The sequence below is a fragment of the Ooceraea biroi genome, chromosome 1 (genome assembly GCF_003672135.1).
Source record: "Ooceraea biroi isolate clonal line C1 chromosome 1, Obir_v5.4, whole genome shotgun sequence".
NCBI classification, from domain to species: Eukaryota; Metazoa; Arthropoda; class Insecta; order Hymenoptera; family Formicidae; genus Ooceraea; species Ooceraea biroi.
Genome location: NC_039506.1, coordinates 14,508,611 through 14,528,123, shown reverse-complemented (window position 1 = coordinate 14,528,123; position 19,513 = coordinate 14,508,611). Strand labels below are relative to the sequence as shown.

Below are 19,513 nucleotides of genomic sequence, written 5' to 3'. Positions count from 1 at the left end.
CTTACATCTAGTTTTCCATGTTTCTTTCATGTGCAACTGATATAAATCAATAATTCATGATATAATTGGTGCATGGTCTCATAAAAATAAATGTTCATAAAACTTAGGTTGTAATTTAATAGTTTGTAGAGAAAATTTCTGTCATGATCAGTAAACAGATTACATTTTTTTCGATATATTATAATCCTAGTACTAAGTAATAATTAAAGTTTGTAATCACTGCAAGCTAATAATAAAGAAAGGAGAGCACCTACTAAGACCTAATGATTCCTATGTGTTTCTTTTAATTATGTATCCATATAATAATATAAGGTAGATACATAATTTTATATATAACTGCATGCAATGGATTAGATGTGCTTCAAGAGATGTTTTATTCGTTTGAAGGAATATTTATTGATACTTTTGTCTTTTTTTCGAAACGTATTCTATACGACAATCAATTTTTAAGAGGAATTTATGTGTTTAAAAAACGGTTGAAGGATTTAATCAAGGTAAATTATGCATTACCTAAATGAGATTCTCAAATGACTTAAACTTAAAACAACCAAAATGATTTTTCTAAAATAATAAGATGCTATACATTCTTAAATAAATATCTAGGTACGCAATATATATTTCATGCGTGATATTACTTGCGGAATGTAATAACACTTATATATAATCACTTCGTCATTTCTGTTCTTACATTAGGTTTTTACAACGACATAATTCGCATTCCGTTATAACAATTGAGCATCCTAGACGGGGACGAATTTCACGCGCATTGGTTGCCCAATGCGAATAATCAAATCGACTACACATCGGCAGTCTTTCAAGTAATCGATAGGTTCTAAACAAAAGTTGTGCACTAGAGTACCAATTACAGTTTTCAGCTCCATCATAGCGAATCGTTGACCTATTAGTAGAAAAGCGTTATAAACTTCTTTACACACAACAAGGTAAATTATCATATAGTAGATTACCTATGCAATTCCGCGAACCAGCGCTAAATGGTATATAAGCGAAAGGATGACGATTTTGCACCAGCTCTGGCAAAAATCTATCTGGATCAAACACTTCTGGATTTGGCCAGAATTCAGGATTTTTGTGAAGAGATAAAATATCAATATACAACTCCACTCCAGCAGGCACCAAGTAAGATTCTGAAAAGCACAATGGAGTAATCTTACAGACTATACTAATAGAAGTAATTATTAATTAAAAAGTAATAACTAATAAGCATGTGCAGGGTGTGTAAAGTGAATATTCCATAAATTATTACGTACATAAGTAAAAACCAGTATCCGCATATGAAATTAAATTTGTAAATTGGTTAATTCTGTGTTGCTAAATTCATTATATATCAAAACAGGTATATTACAATGCAATTAGAAATGAAACGGACACTAAACGCAACGACAACTTTTTGTGCAATGACGTGATCGTGAGTGTGCATTTTACATGAAACACACTTCACACTTTTTACTATACTTCACTTACTATATTGTGTGTATTATCTTCTTTAATGCTTATGATAAGGAACAAATGATGTATGTATTTATTGCTCTACTTATTTGTTTATACTTATTTATACTTATTATTTTAATTATTTTAATTATTCATTGCTTACGTAACATTACGTCTTCTACTAATGTTCGTGTTATGAAAAACACACTGGGATACAATCTCATCGTTTCTTTCAAACATCTCTCGAGATACGACAGGTTCTGTAACGCTGTCATAGTTAGTTTTCCTCCGTTCTCTTTCATCACCGCATTAACTTCATTTCTCACGCGATCCTATCCATCATAAAACAAATTCTATTACGTTTAGATTATCTGAGTCTGTATAATTAATTAAAGACACTACAGTATGTATGCTATTTTATAGATAACATAAGTGTATTTAAATGTAAAAGTAAAGAAGATGATTGAATTTACTTAATTATATCTATTCTACTTCAGTACTTTATTATAAAAAATACCTGCACATCCTTGTATTCGGCTAATAGTAGTATAGCAAAAGTCATAGCCATTGATACGGTATCATGACCCTATAACGAGAAGAAACGAAGTTTTCTCATTTGTTTATCGTTCTTTATCCTATCCTAAATCTGTGAAAAGAAAGAATCAGTTTTTGAGACTAACTGGAGACTCTCTTCTATTATGTATGAATGTTCAAGGATCTTCACATAGAATTTCATTATACTGATGTTTTTAAAAGTGCATGCTTCTAAAACATTAATAATTTCAACGCAGGAGACAGTTTCAACAATTTTTATTTCTATCATTTTATCTGTCCTAAATATTCCGCATATCTCGTACTACTAAAAAAACCAAAATGATATGACACTGCTTACTTCAAACATGAAGGTATCTACTTCTTCTCTGATATCCGAATCACTCATTTGGTTATTATTGGACGCTGCTATCATGAGATCCAACATGGCAAGGCGCTTCTTTCGGCCTTAAACAAATAAAACAAATGGGACAATAATCTATAATCAAAAATTTTATTATTCTGATAACGGAAAAAGTGTGCTTATTCTGTAAATATATACTTCCTGTCATGTCATCAAATTCTGCCGTATTTTCAAAATTGAGATATCGTCCACCAGTGGTTTCGTGATATCGTTTTCTTTCCGTAATAATCTACAACAAATGCTCAGTTTTAAATAATACATTCATTATTTAACGCTCTTAGAACAATATCGGCAGCGTTGAATTATTTAGTCAAACATATATGTTACTTATAAGAAGGTTTAAAAATCTTGCTGGAAATGATTGCGTAATTTATTTAAGAATCTCACACTTTCATATAACATTTATACTCACTTTTTCTGTGAAACCGTGTAGTATTTTCAAACATTTAACTTGCTGTTTATATTTCGGTGTGAACCAGAATATTGTATCATATTGATACCATGGACGTAAAAATCTATAAATAAAATGTAGAAATATGAAATATATATATATATATATATATATATATATAAAGATAAACGTCTTCCTTTTGTTTGCGTGTGATGGCTTTCATGATATTAAGAGTTTCTATCTTTCTTGTTATAATATTTATTATGTATTGATATGTTGTAATAAGTTTATTTTTTATGTTTAATATTGAATACGTAATTACCTGTAAATTATTATTTCACTTATGTCGTGGATTGCCTTACGGTACTGCTGTTGTTCACTCGTTTCTATGTTTCGCAAGGAAATGCCCATGGATGTTTCTGTAAATTTATGAGTAACAATGGGATAAACAGTTCAATTATCCATGTAAGATATATTATACATTATTAACAGTTCTAAGATATACGTTATTAGTAGTTTAGTTCTGTTTACACAGGGTAAAACGCATGCTTCACCTAAACTTTTATTTGAAAGAATTTCTTTTCTTAGAAATAGTTAGACACAGACAAACTCTTTTCCTGGAATTATAAATATGTTATAATATTTTACCGCATATTATATTCAAGGTATGGTGACTAGTAAAAGACGTTAAATCCTCGACGGTCGAGTCTTTCATGTGTTTCAACGATATTGTCATACGATTGCTTTCCTCAACCAAAATACTAAAAAAATTTTTTAAAATATGGAAGTGAAATGCAGGTGTTAGAATCTTTCGCCTTTCTTGCCATTTTGTTCCTGGAATACAAATCAAGGAGTTGTGAATCACGATATTTATATCAACATATACACATTTATACAATTATTTATGTCCATTATTTAAAAAAAAATATATATAAATATATGTACTTTTTTATGTATCCGTTTTTTTACCTTAGTGTGTAGGAAAATACATGCCACGTCAGCATAAAGTAGTTGAAAATTAAATATTTTTGTACTAATTATATCGAAAAGTAGTTTGTGTGTGCGTGTATATGTGTTTATACATTACATCCAAAACCTAATTTTCAGTTTATTGCGATACCTTTACTAAGGAGGAGACCATCTCCCATCCATGGACGAAGAAGTTTGTATGCCATGCCTTTCGTACTAGATTTCGAGTTGTTCAGTATCGTCTAAAACCAGATTAAATAATCATATTCATGAAACACAGCGAGGTCCAAATAGTGAAATGTGGAACGAGAACTCCGCAATAAGTCCTTTAGAAAATACTATTTCAGCAAACATTCAGAACTGTTCGTATTTATTTATGATCATTGTTAGGAAAGATGGACATCCATTTTCGAACGATATTATATAACAAACATCAATCTATTTATGATATGATTTACTATTCATCAATTGATTTACTATACCTGCATTTCATCCGGATATGTAATTGCGACATAAGCGATCGTAAAGTACCAAGTTTTATAAATTGGGCTATACCTTTCAAATCGGAATTTTATAAGATCCCAAAGACGTTCTAGAATATCAAAAATAGAAAATTCAAAAATCAGATATTATAAGTCTAAGCATATTATTTTAGTCCAAGGAAATTCAGAAATTTATTAAAGGAGGATTTGAGTTTAGCTGCTAAGAGGCTTATTGTTGGTTCAATAAGTATCGTTACTGGCAAATACGTTATGCAAATATGTTCTTTGTATTTATTATCTATATTATACTGATAAATAATTTTTATAGACAAGTGATGCATTAGTTGTCATAGTGAAAAGTTATGCAAATTTTTATTTACTTGCCTGGTGTTCCATGAGATAATAAAGTGAAAATATCCCCGAAAATTGGAACCATTGGTGGTCCCGGAATGAGATTGATAAGTCGCCTAAACCGTGCAAGATGGATAACATAATAATAGAAAAATGCGAATATAGCACATGACAGTAATACGCCGACAATCATCGTTTATTGCATAATGTAAAATGCAGTCCGTCTTTCCTTCGTTTCTGTCGTTACTCTTGATTTTTTGAGATAGTAATTATGTAATATCTAAAATGCTGTCCGCCTTCTCGTCATTTCTTTCGTTACATTCTTGATTTTTTAAAGATATTAGTTATGTAGCTATCTATAATATACTGTAATACAAGAACTACATTGTTATTTTGATTATAAAAAAATTTTAACTTAGGGCTGTAACAGGCATTGAGTAGAAGTGAAGAACGAGACACTAACACTGTGTGAGACTATTAAAAACTGTATATTGCACAAAAAAGAAGAGATTAGATACAAAAAATGTATTTATATCTTAAAACAAATGGCGTAATATAAAAACTTTACTGTAAAGCGTTATGATGGCATCCAAAAATCTTATGCATTATATAACACTATATATATAACTATATCATTCCGTAACTATATTTGTTATAAATTATTTAGAATATTTTTATTGGAAAAATATTTAGAAATAGCCGTAGAGTATCTATTCTGGATTATCTATATCAATTTATAACTTGATAACAAATGGTAAAAACTTTTTCATAAAAATACAACCCATTATTCACAGTCAAAAATATTTCATATGTTAGATTTAATTTAGAAACTGCAATAAAATTTATGGATAGTACATGGTACAAATATATGATACGGAAGTAGTACACGAGATACACAGAACTATAATGTAAAATAGAATATAATAAATGTATAGACGCAAACATAGCAAACTTACATAGATTTTAAATATCCCAACTTGTTTTCTTAAGAAACATAAAAAATAATTCGTGAAACTTCTGCTTAAGTACTTTCTTCCTTTCAAAAAGTATAACAATCCTTGCATACTAATAACATATTAACTTTTGAAATCACACTAGATGACTTGACTGCAATTTCGACAATCAATCAATTATTACTTCTATTAATGACAAATGTTTTCAACACCAGTACTGCACGAGTTGCCACTGAGGAACATGACACATTACATTACTGCCGCATTATTGACACGAAGATACGACTTATATACGTAAGCGATAGTATTTTTTATGTTTTGATATTTTATATCTGGCTTTTCTTAGCAGTTTATCGCTTTCATACATCCTTACCACATCGCTCTTACATATACTTTTTTATGTTTCTTTGACGCAAACTTGATATAAATCGATAATTCGTGATAGAACTGGTGCATCTCGTACAAATAAATGGTGATAAATTTTAGATTGTAATTTACTAGTTTGAAGAGAAAATTTCCGTCATACTCAGTAAACAGATATAAGTCATACCAGATTAATTGACGGATTGATTGTACATACCTCTTATTGAAATGTAAATTTATTTGTGACCAAGCTGGCACTACAATACGACACTGCACAACGTTTCGGCCGTAATCTACGGTCCCTTTTCAAGTGCAATCCTCAACATCGATAAGTCACATTCTATAAAACGAAACCGCATACATAAGTAACAATATTAATTTCAAAGATACATTTAAAAATACTAGGACTCACTTGCAGACCCATCTAACATGACCCATCTAACAATAAATTCACAAAGGAGAGACACAGAAGCCACAACAAACCAGACTGATAGCCATCTCGAGGCGATACAGACTGAACACGGAAAGAAAACAGCGGTCTCAAAAGTCGAAAAACATACAACCTATGTGTTTGTCACAAAATTGTCATAAACACTAGGCCAGTTCTCGGTGTCCTTCTGCGAGTTGATGGTATATTCATGACGTTTGATAAAAAACATTTCGGCCAACTCGCGCTTTTTAGTATTATTTTCACGGTGCAACACGTCCACACCTAACCAATCGAACTCATGGCCACAGTCCACCCTGTGCTTACTGACAACCGAGTAACAACCAACATCTTTCTTAACATTCGCCATATGTTCCTTCAACCGGGTCTCGAGGTGTCGCTTGGTTTGGCCAATATAGCACGCGCTGCAATTATTGCAATCGATCTTATACACTACACCGCTTAACAATTTGCTATCCAGTCTATCCTTACCAAGTTTTACAATGCCATCCAGCTTGTTTGAAATCGAAAAAACAGTCCGAACGCCATATTTGTTAAGGCTCTTCTTGATCATTTCACTCACGTTATTAACAAACGGAATCTTTATAAATGTATCTTTGCTAACCTGGTTATTCACAGCGGCCGGATGCGCAGTCTCTTTATATTTAATTTCCTTAATTCTTTTTTTAATGTGTTTATTAATAAAACCAGCAGGATAGCAATTGTTAATCAAAATGTCACGAACCAAACTCAAGTTAGCGGTATGAAAACGAGAGTCCGACAACAGAACAGCTCTGTCAACCAAACTCTTTACAACACTGATCTTATGTTGAGATGGATGATTCGAGAAGTAGTTCATATATCGTCTCGAAAATGTCGGTTTCCTATACCAGTTTGTTATAAGCATACCATTGTCCCTAACGACAGTCACATCTTAAAGAATTATTCGTCTCAACCTCATATGTAAATTACAAGCGAGGATGATACCGATTAAACATATCTACGGTATCTTGTATTCTGTCAATAGGTAAAATTGTAATGATATCATCAACATATCGGTAAAAAATAGGAAATTCAAAATCTAGCGAATTAATACAATGTACTTCAAGGTCCTCCATTACCATATCCGCCAGAATGGGGGACAACGGAGAGCCCATCGGAGTTCTAAATATCTGTTCATAAAACCGACCGTCAAATTTAAAACTTGTGGATTTCAAGACTAATTCAATCGCATGTTTAAATTGTTCAAGGTTAAAATTACAACTGTTTTGCTTGGTCACAAATAAATTTACATTTCTATCTCATCTACTGGCGTTTATTGAAGTTATTGAAGACATACCTCTTATTGTTAGTCTATTCTATTATTAAATAGCCTAGTATCATTTACTTCATTATATGAAGGTTTTATGCGTCTGTTGTGTATGTGTATAATCCCATACAGCACGAAAAGATTGCATATATATTGCAGGAATCTTCCACCGCAACGTAGCAACATTGCAAATTCACTGCGAAATGTTTCTGCAGCATTGCTATGGGATTGCAGGAATGTGAAAATGTCCGCTTTTTGGAACATTGCAACGAAACGTCATAATAATATTGCAATGTAATGATTTGCAATAATTGTAATTATTCATTATTATATACTTTAAATATTTTTATTTATATAACTTCAATATTTTTATTTATTAACATAAATAGACAATTATATGTAATATAACAATAGTAATAAAAAATGAAATAAACATTTTATCTATTTTTGTTATAAAAAAGTAACTGTTCTTTATAAAAAAAAAACTTAAAAATCCTCTTCTTGAGATATTATTTTTCCTTTAATTATGTTAAAATATTTTTCCTTTAATTAAATAATTGAATCTTCTTCGTTTTTGTTTGTATGTTGCCTGTAAAAATAAAATAGGAATTAAAATTCATATATTAGCATAAAATTACATAAAAATATACATACTGCAATTATGTATAGAATTATATGTAAAATGACATACTTTGATCTCTCAATCTTAACCGGAGCTTGAGCAAGCCACTTGGAAATGCATTCAGCAATTTCTGCATCAGTGGCATGATTGTGTATTTCACGAACAGCTTCTATAACAGAAAAAGTTAATAAAAATATTACAACTATTAATATGCAGTTTTCTAATGAATTTCCATAATTTTGAGGTTATAGTGATATAAACCGTGAGATAGGCAAATAGAGTGATTCTCTATTATAATTAATAGATACAAGATTTTAACAGCACACAAGTGCTATAATTAGACATAATATTATAAAAAAAGTACTTACCTTTTTCTTTTACGTAACTACTTTCTTTTAGAATGATGCTCGCGTCGTACAACCACCATGTTCTTTAGATAGTCGAAAGAGACAAACACCGCATGCGCATATTACCGAGCTCAGATTCTGGTCATCACACATTATTGGTCGAATAGATTTGGACGAATCTCGTTAGGATAGGAAGACTCCAATGTTTTAATAAAATGAATTATTAATATTAATTAATTACAAATTTTGATTGTGCAATGTTTCCGAAATATTAATGTCATGTTGCTACAAGTGTGCTGGTATTTTGCGGATATATATCTCTGCAATGTCTTTGTACTGTTGCATTGCAATTTGCAACGTTGCAACGTTGCTGCAATGTTGGTGCAAGCTTCTGTGCTGTATGGGATATAACGTAGATATATAATTATATATATAACTGCATGCAATGGATTAGATGTGCTTCAAGAGATGTTTTATTCGTTTGAAGGAATATTTATTGATACTTTTGTCTTTTTTTTTAAACGTATTCTATACGACAATCAATTTTTAAGAGGAATTTATGTGTTTAAACAACGGTTGAAGGATTTAATCAAGGTAAATTACGCATTACCTAAATGAGATTCGCGAATGACTTAAGGGGGTACATACACCTAGAAGGATCAAAAAGAGACTAAACTTTGCAAATTTTTTCCGGAAAAACGGAAAGAGATAGAGAGATCGGGTTTGTTTCTATATAAAGATTACAGTTTTCTCTACTAAAAAATTTGTGTTTTATTATTCCAAAATTCAAAATGGCGGCGCTATGCTACAGCTCCTAACTCCTAATTTTAAAAACGGCGTTTGCGGTGACAATCGTGGCTCCCACAGGAATCATCAGAAAGGAAAATCACCTCAAGGGTTATAAAGTTAAAACATAAATCTAGTTTTTATCATAGTTGTTTTTCGAAATATTGTGTTTGGACAAAATGGCAGCCGGTCAAAGTTGACATAACGATTTTTTGACCAAAAATGTCGCACATTTTTGGGTACAGAAAATAAACTAAGCATCGGAAAAAAATCCTATGTTAAAGACTAGTTTTTAGTGTCTAGAAAAAGTGTATAAAACTGCAAGCCGATCGGTGGAACCATTTTCAAGATATAGTTGTCACACGTTTTGCAAACCTCGTTTTGATAAAAACGCGTTTAAAGTTTTATGTTAGGTTTACACAACGAAAAGATGACAAATTTTATATTTACACTAAATCATCTACTCCAGGCCCATATAGTACACCCTCTGCCGAAGTACATGCTTCTAGAAAGTCCCTCTGTTCTTGGCGACGACGTATTCTCTTCTCTCTCGTACTGCTTAGCGCAGACGTGCTATATAGCTCTTCTCTTCTTGTTCCACCTGATGCCGATTCCTAGGCAGTGGAGGTTTTTTTGCTCTTGATTTTCGAATATTTTCAGATGTTCGGAGATCTCTAGATCATTTCCTGCGATCCATTTCTGTCGTATTATTTTGCTGTACTATTCGATTCTTTAGATTGCTCGTCCGGACAAGAACTGCTGTGGAACCGACTGTTTGTGTTTTCTAAGCAGATCTGATGCTTGGTATTGGTATATAACAAATAGAAAAGGGAGGGGAAAAAACCCTAACCAGAGGAATCTTTCGTTTTACACCTGTGAAAACCGAAATGACCCTAGCGCGCTCGAACGGACTCGAATATACTTACGTGTAACTTTTATATTACTGGCTAGATAGATTTATAACTGCACAAAAATATTCTTAAGATATCATACTTTGAAAATATATATAGAAAAAAATCGATTTTTTTACCCTTCTAGGTGTATGTCCCCCCTTAAACTTAAAACAACCAAAATGATTTTTCTAAAATAATAAGATGCTATACATTCTTAAATAAATATCTAGATACGCAATATATATTTCATGCGTGATATTACTTGCGGAATGTAATAACGTTTATATATAATCACTTCGTCATTTCTGTTCTTACATTAGGTTTTTACAACGACATAATTCGCATTCCGTTATAACAATTGAACATCCTAGACGGGGACGAATTTCACGCGCATTGGTTGCCCAATGCGAATAATCAAATCGACTACACATCGGCAGTCTTTCAAGTAATCGATAGGTTCTAAACAAAAGTTGTGCACTAGAGTACCAATTACAGTTTTCAGCTCCATCATAGCGAATCGTTGACCTATTAGTAGAAAAGCGTTATAAACTTCTTTACACACAACAAGGTAAATTATCATATAGTAGATTACCTATGCAATTCCGCGAACCAGCGCTAAATGGTATATAAGCGAAAGGATGACGATTTTGCACCAGCTCTGGCAAAAATCTATCTGGATCAAACACTTCTGGATTTGGCCAGAATTCAGGATTTTTGTGAAGAGATAAAATATCAATATACAACTCCACTCCAGCAGGCACCAAGTAAGATTCTGAAAAGCACAATGGAGTAATCTTACAGACTATACTAATAGAAGTAATTATTAATTAAAAAGTAATAACTAATAAGCATGTGCAGGGTGTGTAAAGTGAATATTCCATAAATTATTACGTACATAAGTAAAAAACAGTATCCGCATATGAAATTAAATTTGTAAATTGGTTAATCCTGTGTTGCTGAATTCATGATATATCAAAGAATATTAATTTTGATAAATTTTCGGTGCGATTACGATGCATTTAGAAATGAAACGGGCAATAAACGCATCGACAACTTTTGGCGCACTGACATGATCGTAAAATTGCATTATTACATAGGGAGCACTTCATTACTATATTATACATGTTATCTTCTTCACTGCTTATGATAAGAAATCTGTATGATGTATCTAATTATTGCTGTAATTATTTAATATTTATTATTTTACTTATTCATTGCTTACTTAACATTACGTCTTCTACTAATGTTCGTGTTATTAGCAACACACTGGGATACAATCTCATCGTTTCTTTTAAACATCTCTCGAGATATGACAGATTCTGTAACGCTGTCATGGTAAGTTTTCCTCCGTTTTTTTCCATTACAGCATTGACTTCAGTTCTGACACGATCCTACCATCATAAAACAGATGTTACTACGTAAATTATTCTGTATAATTAATTAAGATAAGGACACTGAAGTATGTACGCTACTTTATAGATAAAATAAAGTCACTTAAATGTGAATGTAAAGCAAAGAAGATAATTGAATTTAACTAATTATATCTATTCTAATTCAGTACTTTTTATTATAAAAAATACCTGCACATCCTTGTGTTCGGCTAACAGTAGTATAGCAAACGTCATAGCCATTGATACGGTATCATGACCCTAACGAAAAGAAACCAAGCTTTCTCATTCGTTCATCGTTATTTATCCTATCCTACTTCTGTGATAAAAGAAAGAATCAGTTTACAAGACTAAGGCCCGTTTCTACCAATGTCGTTTAACTTTAACCGTAGTTTAACTCACTCTTCGGCCTTTTTTTCTAACTACCTACCTTAGAAAGAGACAAAGAGTCAGTTAAACTACGGTTAAAGTTAACCGACATTGGTAGAAACGGGCCTAAGGGCCACTTCGACCAACCTCCGGTTAATTTAATCGTCGATTAACTTACAGGGCGATCAACATAAAACTTATATTATTTATACGAGAATTATATTATTAGAGATTTTTATGTTATTCGCCCTGCAAGTTACTGGACGAATTAAATTAATCGGAGTTTGGTTGAAGTGGCTCTTACTGGAAGCTCTCCTATTGTGCGTGCGTGCGGGCGGGCGTGCGTGCGTGCGTGCGTGCGTGCGTGCGTGCGTGCGTGCGTGCGTGTGTGCGTGTGTGTGTGCGCGCGCGCGCGCGCGTGTGTGTGTGTGTGTGCTGTGTGAACGTTTAAGGATCTTCAGATAGAATTTCCTTATACCGAAGTTTTTCAAAGTGTGAGTTTCTAACAAAATACTAATTTTAGCGCAGGAGACAGTGGCAACAATATTTATTTCTTTCATTTGGTCTGTCCTAAATATTCCGCATATCTCGTACTACTAAAAAAACCAAAATGATATGACACTGCTTACTTCAAACATGAAGGTATCTACTTCTTCTCTGATATCCGAATCACTCATTTGGTTATTATTGGACGCTGCTATCATGAGATCCAACATGGCAAGGCGCTTCTTTCGGCCTTAAACAAATAAAACAAATGGGACAATAATCTATAATCAAAAATTTTATTATTCTGATAACGGAAAAAGTGTGCTTATTCTGTAAATATATACTTCCTGTCATGTCATCAAATTCTGCCGTATTTTCAAAATTGAGATATCGTCCACCAGTGGTTTCGTGATATCGTTTTCTTTCCGTAATAATCTACAACAAATGCTCAGTTTTAAATAATACATTCATTATTTAACGCTCTTAGAACAATATCGGCAGCGTTGAATTATTTAGTCAAACATATATGTTACTTATAAGAAGGTTTAAAAATCTTGCTGGAAATGATTGCGTAATTTATTTAAGAATCTCACACTTTCATATAACATTTATACTCACTTTTTCTGTGAAACCGTGTAGTATTTTCAAACATTTAACTTGCTGTTTATATTTCGGTGTGAACCAGAATATTGTATCATATTGATACCATGGACGTAAAAATCTATAAATAAAATGTAGAAATATGAAATATATATATATATATATATATATATATATATATAAAGATAAACGTCTTCCTTTTGTTTGCGTGTGATGGCTTTCATGATATTAAGAGTTTCTATCTTTCTTGTTATAATATTTATTATGTATTGATATGTTGTAATAAGTTTATTTTTTATGTTTAATATTGAATACGTAATTACCTGTAAATTATTATTTCACTTATGTCGTGGATTGCCTTACGGTACTGCTGTTGTTCACTCGTTTCTATGTTTCGCAAGGAAATGCCCATGGATGTTTCTGTAAATTTATGAGTAACAATGGGATAAACAGTTCAATTATCCATGTAAGATATATTATACATTATTAACAGTTCTAAGATATACGTTATTAGTAGTTTAGTTCTGTTTACACAGGGTAAAACGCATGCTTCACCTAAACTTTTATTTGAAAGAATTTCTTTTCTTAGAAATAGTTAGACACAGACAAACTCTTTTCCTGGAATTATAAATATGTTATAATATTTTACCGCATATTATATTCAAGGTATGGTGACTAGTAAAAGACGTTAAATCCTCGACGGTCGAGTCTTTCATGTGTTTCAACGATATTGTCATACGATTGCTTTCCTCAACCAAAATACTAAAAAAATTTTTTAAAATATGGAAGTGAAATGCAGGTGTTAGAATCTTTCGCCTTTCTTGCCATTTTGTTCCTGGAATACAAATCAAGGAGTTGTGAATCACGATATTTATATCAACATATACACATTTATACAATTATTTATGTCCATTATTTAAAAAAAAATATATATAAATATATGTACTTTTTTATGTATCCGTTTTTTTACCTTAGTGTGTAGGAAAATACATGCCACGTCAGCATAAAGTAGTTGAAAATTAAATATTTTTGTACTAATTATATCGAAAAGTAGTTTGTGTGTGCGTGTATATGTGTTTATACATTACATCCAAAACCTAATTTTCAGTTTATTGCGATACCTTTACTAAGGAGGAGACCATCTCCCATCCATGGACGAAGAAGTTTGTATGCCATGCCTTTCGTACTAGATTTCGAGTTGTTCAGTATCGTCTAAAACCAGATTAAATAATCATATTCATGAAACACAGCGAGGTCCAAATAGTGAAATGTGGAACGAGAACTCCGCAATAAGTCCTTTAGAAAATACTATTTCAGCAAACATTCAGAACTGTTCGTATTTATTTATGATCATTGTTAGGAAAGATGGACATCCATTTTCGAACGATATTATATAACAAACATCAATCTATTTATGATATGATTTACTATTCATCAATTGATTTACTATACCTGCATTTCATCCGGATATGTAATTGCGACATAAGCGATCGTAAAGTACCAAGTTTTATAAATTGGGCTATACCTTTCAAATCGGAATTTTATAAGATCCCAAAGACGTTCTAGAATATCAAAAATAGAAAATTTAAAAATCAGACATTATAAGTCTAAGCATATTATTTTAGTCCAAGGAAATTCAGAAATTTATTAAAGGAGGATTTGAGTTTAGCTGCTAAGAGGCTTATTGTTGGTTCAATAAGTATCGTTACTGGCAAATACGTTATGCAAATATGTTCTTTGTATTTATTATCTATATTATACTGATAAATAATTTTTATAGACAAGTGATGCATTAGTTGTCATAGTGAAAAGTTATGCAAATTTTTATTTACTTGCCTGGTGTTCCATGAGATAATAAAGTGAAAATATCCCCGAAAATTGGAACCATTCGTGGTCCCGGAATGAGATTGATAAGTCGCCTAAACCGTGCAAGATGGATAACATAATAATAGAAAAATGCGAATATAGCACATGACAGTAATACGCCGACAATCATCGTTTATTGCATAATGTAAAATGCAGTCCGTCTTTCCTTCGTTTCTGTCGTCACTCTTGATTTTTTGAGATATTAATTATGTAATATCTATAATATGCTGTAATACAAGAAATAAATTTTGTTGTTTTGATTATAACATAACTTTAAGTTAGGACTGTAAAAGGCATTGGTTATAAGGGAAGAACGAGACATTACCAATATGTGAGACTATTAAAAAAATGTGTACTGTTCAAAAAAGAAGAGGCCAGGCACAAAAAAATGTATTTATATCTTAAAAGAAATGTCGTAAGAACTTTACTGTAAAGCCTTATGATAACATCTAAAAATCTTATACATTATATAACAATACATATATAACTGTAGGCGAAAATGTAAATGAGAAGTATCAATAAATGAAGTCGGAATGATTGGGGCCTACAATAGTCGCGAGACAGACGTTCTGCATTACAATAGCATTAACTGGCTGTTATATGTCGTCGCTATGTACAACAAGATACCCATTCGAGAAAAAAATCAGTTGAAAAAAAAGGCGGAGTCGTCGAGAGTCGGGCAAAGAAGATGGTCAGGATTTGTTTTGGCGAAAGTTGTGATTCCCGGACTTTCCTTCTGATTATATTATTAGAGTTTTTGTGTTTTTGATTTTGAGTGAAGTGTTAGTCCTGCGTCACTAACTCTTGTGCTTACGCCCTGTTTCTACATAACTATATCATTCCGTAACTATATCTGCTATAAATCATTTAGATGTGAATATTTTTATTGAAAATATATTTAGAAATAGCCGAAGATTCTCTATTCTGACAAGTTATAATTTGATAACAAACGGTAAAGAATTTTAGATAACAATACAACTCATTATTCACAGTCAAAAATATTTCAAATGTTAGATTTAATTTAGAACTACAATAGAATTTATGGATATTACATGGTACAAATACATGGTACGAAAGTATTATACAAGATACACAGAAAGAAAGGAAAGTAATATAATATAAAATAGAATTAGAATAAATATATAGACATATAGCACACATATAGCATATAGATATATAGTAAACATAGCAAACTTACATAGATTTTAAATATCCCAACTTGTTTTCTTAAGAAGTATAAAAAATAATTCGTGAAACTCCTGCTTAAATATCTTCTTCCTTTCAAAAACTATAACAGTTCTTGCACACTAATAACATATTACTTTGTGGAACTGCACTTGATACTTGCGAGTTCGACGTTCAATCAGATATTACTGTTATTGGTGTTGGTACGATGTTGCGCTAATAGCCGCTGAGAAACTGCTATCTCATTACTGACACGCAAAGACATGCCTTAACAACTTATATAACAATTTTTACTGTACGCGTTTTTTATATTTATATCTTAGTGTTTATCATGTTTTAATAGATTGTATTTAGCTGATCTTACAAAGTAGTTTAATATCGCTGAAGTTACATAAATCCTTAACAAATAGCACGTTGCTCTTACATCTAGTTTTCCATGTTTCTTTCATGCGCAACTGATATAAATCAATAATTCATGATATAATTGGTGAATGGTCTCATAAAAATAAATGTTCATAAAACTTAGATTGTAATTTAATAGTTTGTAGAGAAAATTTCTGTCCTGATCAGTAAACAGATATAAGTCATGCCAGATTAATTTACGGTTTAAGTGTATATGCGTCTTAGTCTATTCTATTAGTAAATAGTCTAGTAGCATTTACTTCATTACATAAAAGTTTTTTGCGTTTGTTGTATATGCCAACTGAGACACTGAAGAAGGAAGATAGGTAAGACTGACCTGCTATAATAGTCAAGCTGCTCATCATTATATATTAATCTATTTACTATTACTATTTATTATAAGTCCGTAATCATGTAATTATATCTACATCTTATCCAGGTAATATCTGTTGAAAAAAAGATTTTATTTATACAAACAACTTATTATGATTCAGTGCTACATTTGTTTTCGATATATTATAATCCTAGTACTAAGTAATAAGTAAAGTTTGTAATCACTGCAAGCCAATAATAAAGAAAGAAGAGCACATTAGTGCCCACCTACTAAGACCTAATGATCTTCCTACGTGTTTCTTTTAATTATGTATCCATATAATAATAGATACATAATTATATATATAACTGCATGCAATGGATTAGATGTGCTTCGAGAGATGTTTTATTCGTATGAAGAAATATTTATTGATACTTTTGTCTTTTTTTCGAAACGTATTCCATACGACAATCAAATTTTAAGGAATTCACGTGTTTAAAAAACAGTTCAAGGATTTAATCAAGGTAAATTACGCATTACTAAATGAGATTCGCGAATGACTTAAACTTAAAACAACCAAAATGATTTTTCTAAAATAATAAGATGCTATATATTCTTAAATAAATAACTAGGTACGCAATACATATTTTATGCGATGATATTACTTGCGGAATGTTATAATAACACTTATATAAGCAATTAGGCATTTCTCTTCATACATTAGGTTTTTACAATAATTCGCATTCCGTTAATATAATTGAGCATCCTAGATAGGGATGAATTTCACGCGCATTGGTTGCCCAATGCGAATAAGCAAATCGGCTACACATCGACAGTCTTTCAAGTGATCGATAGGTTCTAAATAAAGGTTGTGCACTAGAGTACCAATTACAGTTTTCAGCTCCATCATAGCGAATCGTTGACCTATTAGTAGAAATGCGTTATAAACTGCTTTATACGCAACAAGGTATTATCATCTCGTAAATTACCTATGCAATTTCGTGAACCAGCGCTAAACGGTATATAAACGAAAGGATGACGATTTTGCACCAGCTCTGGCAAAAATCTATCTGGATCAAACACTTCTGGATTTGGCCAGAATTCAGGATTTTTGTGAAGAGATAAAATATCAATATACAACTCCACTCCAGCAGGCACCAAGTACGATTCTGAAAAGCACAATGGAGTAATCTTACAGACTATACTAATAGAAGTAATTATTAATTAAAAAGGAATAACTAATAAGCATGTGCAGAGTGTGTAAAGTGAATATTCCATAAAGTATTACGTACATAAGTAAAAACCAGTATCCGCATATGAAATTAAATTTGTAAATTGGTTAATCCTGTGTTGCTGAATTCATGATATATCAAAGAATATTAATTTTGATAAATTTTCGGTGCGATTACGATGCATTTAGAAATGAAACGGGCAATAAACGCATCGACAACTTTTGGCGCACTGACATGATCGTAAGATTGCATTATTACATAGGGAGCACTTCATTACTATATTATACATGTTATCTTCTTCACTGCTTATGATAAGAAATCTGTAAGATGTATCTAATTATTGCTGTAATTATTTAATATTTATTATTTTACTTATTCATTGCTTGCTTAACATTACGTCTTCTACTAATGTTCGTGTTATTAGCAACACACTGGGATACAATCTCATCGTTTCTTTCAAACATCTCTCAAGATACGACAGATTCTGTAACGCTGTCACGGTAAGTTTTCCTCCATTTTTTTCCATTACAGCATTGACTTCAGTTCTGACACAATCCTACCATCATAAAACAGATGTTACTACGTAAATTATTCTGTATAATTAATTAAGATAAGGACACTGCAGTATGTACGCTACTTTATAGATAAAATAAAGTCACTTAAATGTGAATGTAAAGTAAAGAAGATGATTGAATTTAAATAATTATATCTATTCTAATTCAGTACTTTTTATTATAAAAAATACCTGCACATCCTTGTGTTCGGCTAACAGTAGTATAGCAAAAGTCATAGCCATTGATACGGTATCATGACCCTGTAACGAGAAGAAACGAAGTTTTCTCATTTGTTTATCGTTCTTTATCCTATCCTATCCTTATTTCTGCGATAAAAGAATCAGTTTATGAGACTAACTGGAAACTCTTATTTTGTGTGTGTGTGTGTGTGTGTGTGTGTGTGTGTGTGACATTAGAATTAAGTATAGAATAAGTTGAACTACATTTGTAACATATATTTTATGTATTTCGGTAATTGTGTTATGTAATTTAGAGTGTAAAGAAATTATTGTAATCTTTCGATTATTTAAATACTAAGACAATTATTGAATCGGTTTAGCAGCGCCAAGTATTTTGAAGAAACACTTATTTGTATTGAAATATTTATATGTATTAAACTATTTAGTTGTATATGCATATAATAGATGTAATAAATAGAATAAATGTAATAGATTTTTTGGTTTGCATAAATACTCATTTTTATAATTGGTGCAATTTGTTGATATCATTAGTTTTATAGATGTCATCATTGAACGCGTTCTTCGGGCGCGTATGCTTGGCGCTTTTTTGTACCTTTTTTAAAAAGGTAATTTTGTTATGAT

At 31.4% G+C, this 19,513-nt stretch overlaps 3 protein-coding genes across 3 annotated transcripts; all 3 read right to left on the bottom strand.

Annotated features, from left to right (window-relative positions):
* Positions 1–93: 93 nt before the first annotated feature.
* LOC105282759 (cytochrome P450 4C1-like) lies at positions 94–17,076 on the bottom strand. Its single transcript, XM_026973750.1, has 20 exons — positions 16,205–17,076; positions 14,977–15,233; positions 14,593–14,702; positions 14,262–14,352; positions 13,790–13,975; positions 13,464–13,560; positions 13,159–13,261; positions 12,885–12,975; positions 12,684–12,790; positions 11,878–11,946; positions 11,520–11,688; positions 10,890–11,069; positions 10,688–10,822; positions 4,247–4,356; positions 3,916–4,006; positions 2,342–2,448; positions 1,967–2,035; positions 1,613–1,781; positions 966–1,145; positions 94–898 (listed from the first exon to the last, which is right to left on the bottom strand). The coding sequence occupies exons 2-20, from the start codon at positions 15,134–15,136 to the stop codon at positions 741–743; spliced, it is 2,382 nt and encodes a 793-aa protein (XP_026829551.1). The 5' UTR covers positions 15,137–15,233; positions 16,205–17,076; the 3' UTR covers positions 94–740.
* Positions 4,836–7,813, bottom strand: LOC105282758. Its single transcript, XM_020032789.2, has 2 exons — positions 5,554–7,813; positions 4,836–4,963 (listed from the first exon to the last, which is right to left on the bottom strand). Exon 1 carries the CDS (start codon positions 7,245–7,247, stop codon positions 6,477–6,479), a length of 771 nt encoding a protein of 256 aa, XP_019888348.1. The 5' UTR covers positions 7,248–7,813; the 3' UTR covers positions 4,836–4,963; positions 5,554–6,476.
* Positions 17,077–18,024: 948 nt separating the features above from the next.
* Positions 18,025–19,101, bottom strand: LOC113562939 (probable cytochrome P450 4aa1). Its single transcript, XM_026973746.1, has 2 exons — positions 18,884–19,101; positions 18,025–18,694 (listed from the first exon to the last, which is right to left on the bottom strand). The coding sequence occupies exons 1-2, from the start codon at positions 18,980–18,982 to the stop codon at positions 18,515–18,517; spliced, it is 279 nt and encodes a 92-aa protein (XP_026829547.1). The 5' UTR covers positions 18,983–19,101; the 3' UTR covers positions 18,025–18,514.
* Between the last annotated feature and the right edge of the window lie 412 nt (positions 19,102–19,513).